Source organism: Otolemur garnettii, unplaced genomic scaffold (assembly GCF_000181295.1).
Source record: "Otolemur garnettii isolate 467f Iridium unplaced genomic scaffold, OtoGar3 scaffold00010, whole genome shotgun sequence".
NCBI classification, from domain to species: Eukaryota; Metazoa; Chordata; class Mammalia; order Primates; family Galagidae; genus Otolemur; species Otolemur garnettii.
This window is the reverse complement of record NW_003852405.1, coordinates 31022425-31025276: the sequence shown is the minus strand read 5'-3', so window position 1 is coordinate 31025276 and position 2852 is coordinate 31022425. Positions and strand designations below refer to the sequence as shown.

At 45.1% G+C, this 2852-nt stretch overlaps 1 protein-coding gene across 1 annotated transcript in view; it reads right to left on the bottom strand.

Moving 5' to 3' along the window:
• CRYZ (crystallin zeta) overlaps positions 1 to 575 on the bottom strand; it is a gene marked incomplete at its 3' end in the record, with an annotated part of 21406 nt that extends 20831 nt beyond the window's left edge. The window contains exon 1 of the mRNA XM_023509885.1: positions 516 to 575. Within this exon, the coding sequence (XP_023365653.1) occupies positions 516 to 542 (27 nt within the window). The remainder of the gene's footprint in view (positions 1 to 515) is intronic.
• Between the last annotated feature and the right edge of the window lie 2277 nt (positions 576 to 2852).

Below are 2852 nucleotides of genomic sequence, written 5' to 3'. Positions count from 1 at the left end.
TCTCACTGTCACAGCCCCCCCAGGTAAGGTGCTTAGCTCCCAGCCCCAGCTCTCACTGTCACAGCCCCCCCAGGTAAGGTGCTTAGCTCCCAGCCCCAGCTCTCACTGTCACAGTCCCCCCAGGTAAGGTGCTTAGCTCCCAGCCCCAGCTCTCACTCATCGTCACACACACCCCAGGTACGGTGCTTAGCTCTTTTTCCACGTTCAATATCTACTCATTTTCTCCTTCTTACTTTCAGACATGGACAACTATCTTTCTACCAACAAACATCACTATTATCCTCCAAAACTACGGCAATAGCAAAAGCAAAACTCCTCTGATAGAGTCTGTATCTTGTATGTAGCACATGTATCCCCAACATCTTGGCTTTGGCTAAGCTGGGAGAAAGCAACAAAGGAACGAAGAGACTCCTCTTTAACACTCGGAGGCCACACTTGCCTTGCCCAGAACTCCCACAGTACCCTAGCCAGCTTGTAAGGAGACAGGCCGTGACCCTGACAGCACTGTCCTCTACCTTGCTTCTGTTGACTTTACTTCCCATTGAGCTCTGCCGTTCTGGTTGATCAGGCTCCAATCTGCACTCAGTACCTTTGAACTCACCTACCCATGGAATCATCACCTGTTTCATAATGCAAGGGCTATGTCAAAGGGAATTTAAAAAAGGATAAAACACCAATAGCAATTAAGATAATTCTTAAACCCCCAAATACCTGATTTCTTCTAAAAAACCGTAAGTCTTTCACCTCTACTTTGACAGCAGGTAAAGAACCAAGAGTTATTCAAACTGTTATTTTAAGCAAAAGTAAAAATAAAAGTATCATCCATCTTAAACATGACAGAAGTTAAGAGACTAGGCCAAGGTCACACAGAAACTAAGTTGCAACCCAAGTCATACACTTCAATGTTGTTGGCTGATTTAAAAAATATTTTTTTAACCTTTCTGTACAATTCTTTTTATCTCACCCTTTGAATGTTGGAAGAGAGGTTTCTTAGCAAGAAACTTTACAATAATGATAGTGGGGTGGATTGAGCTAGAAATGTAAAATCAAACTGTAGGCAGAATCACATATTTTATAATAAAGGCATTTGCTTAGGGTTTGAAATTTCTCTAATGCTTATAAGTCTGAGAAGGCAGTAAAAAAGCATAGGACATGATTCTATGGGGAAAATTAATATTTTCTTACCTATCAACTGGGGACCACACTCCCTAGCCTAGGATCCTCCTGGAGATTAACTGGAAGAACATGGGGGAGTCCTTCCCAGCAGGCCTGTTAGATAACAAACTCAGACCATTAGCCAGACTAAATCATGTGTGGTCTCAAAATGGACAAGGCAGGCCTGTCCACTGCCTGTGTATTTTAATTAAGCTGTGCTTCTACTTATAAAATATCAACTTTAAAGATTATGTGGAGTACCTGGGGTTAATTTTTGGTTTTACCTTTTACCTCCAAAATATTAACTACACTTTATGAATTCTAGGAAATATAAAGTCTAAAATTCACCCTCACTCATCTTTTTCAGGTTATGCTTGAAAACTAAAGGGATGGGGATAATGTTATTAATATATTTTAACACAGAATGGACAGATCAATTCACAGAACCAGAGCAAAACTGCCTTGTACGAGAAGTAAAATGAAGAATTTCTGGCCAAAAAAACTTTCAATGAAAACTTGAAAAGAAAATCAATCATTGCAGAAAGTACTGCTAGGGTTGATCAAGAATGTTGACCAAGAATGACTCACGTAAGAATATGGTAAAAAAAAGAAAATAAAAAAATTAAAATGGCCAAAGAAAGTCTCTTCTGGCTGTGGGATCATGTCAGGTAACTTCACATGTTCCTGACTTGATCTTAGCGTCCACTTCTGATAAGGAAGGGCTTGCAGGAGGGGGAGTTGAATAAATAATTCTGGATCCCTCCAGGTTCTGTCCGTTTGTATGGAACAGGGCAGGGTGCTCTCTTGGGTTGGGGGAGTAGAGCGCTAGGGCGACCAGGCACTGAAGTCCCAGTGGCCTCAGCTGGACTCCCACAGCTATTGTCCTTATCTGTGAATAAGCGGTCAAAACTCTGGCCATTAAATGGTTCCCTCATTAATTAGCACGCCCTCATTAATTAGCACGCCCTCATTAATTAGCACGCATTAATTAGCACGCCTTTTCTGGTCAGGCCTCTAGAAACTCCGTAAACATCCAACGATGTGCTAACAGGGTGTTTTGTAATTTTTTTTCTTTTTAAGATTATTCTAGGTGGGGGCCACCGGGCCAATAAAACTACGCATTTCTCTCCAAAATGAACACTGCGATCCTGACAGCGAAGCTGGAGGAAGAGGAGAGGAAAGAGCCCTGGGAACTTGCAGGTGCCAGGATCTCAGGGGAGAAATCTCCCTCAGCTGGGCTGTGGCCAGGGCCCCGCAATCTGGGGCGCGCTGCTGCAGGAGTCCCCAAAGCCAGGCGCCGGCCGCAGGGAAAATCGAGCGGGTGGCGCGGGCTGGGCCCGGGAGGGGACAACCAGCGTCCCGCGGAGCGCTAGCCTGGGAGCCCAGGACCAGCAGGTGGTTTATAGGGGAACTTGCAGCCCCTAGAGGGGAAAGACTCGGGTGGCGAGTCCCTATGCGCTGGCAGTGGCAGGAAAGGAGTGCAACCAAAATCAAGCTCGGCCCTACTTGAATGAGCGGCGGGTTGTTCCTGAACAACTCAGAAGAGTTTTTAAAATCACTTACCCGGCTCTGGCGTGGAAGCAAAATTGGCAGGGGCCCTTAAGGTGACCCAGAAACCCTCGGCAACTTTTGCAGGCTCCGCCTTGCCTTCGCCCCCTAGGGGAGGGCATAATAATCTCTCAAACTCTCTACGAATA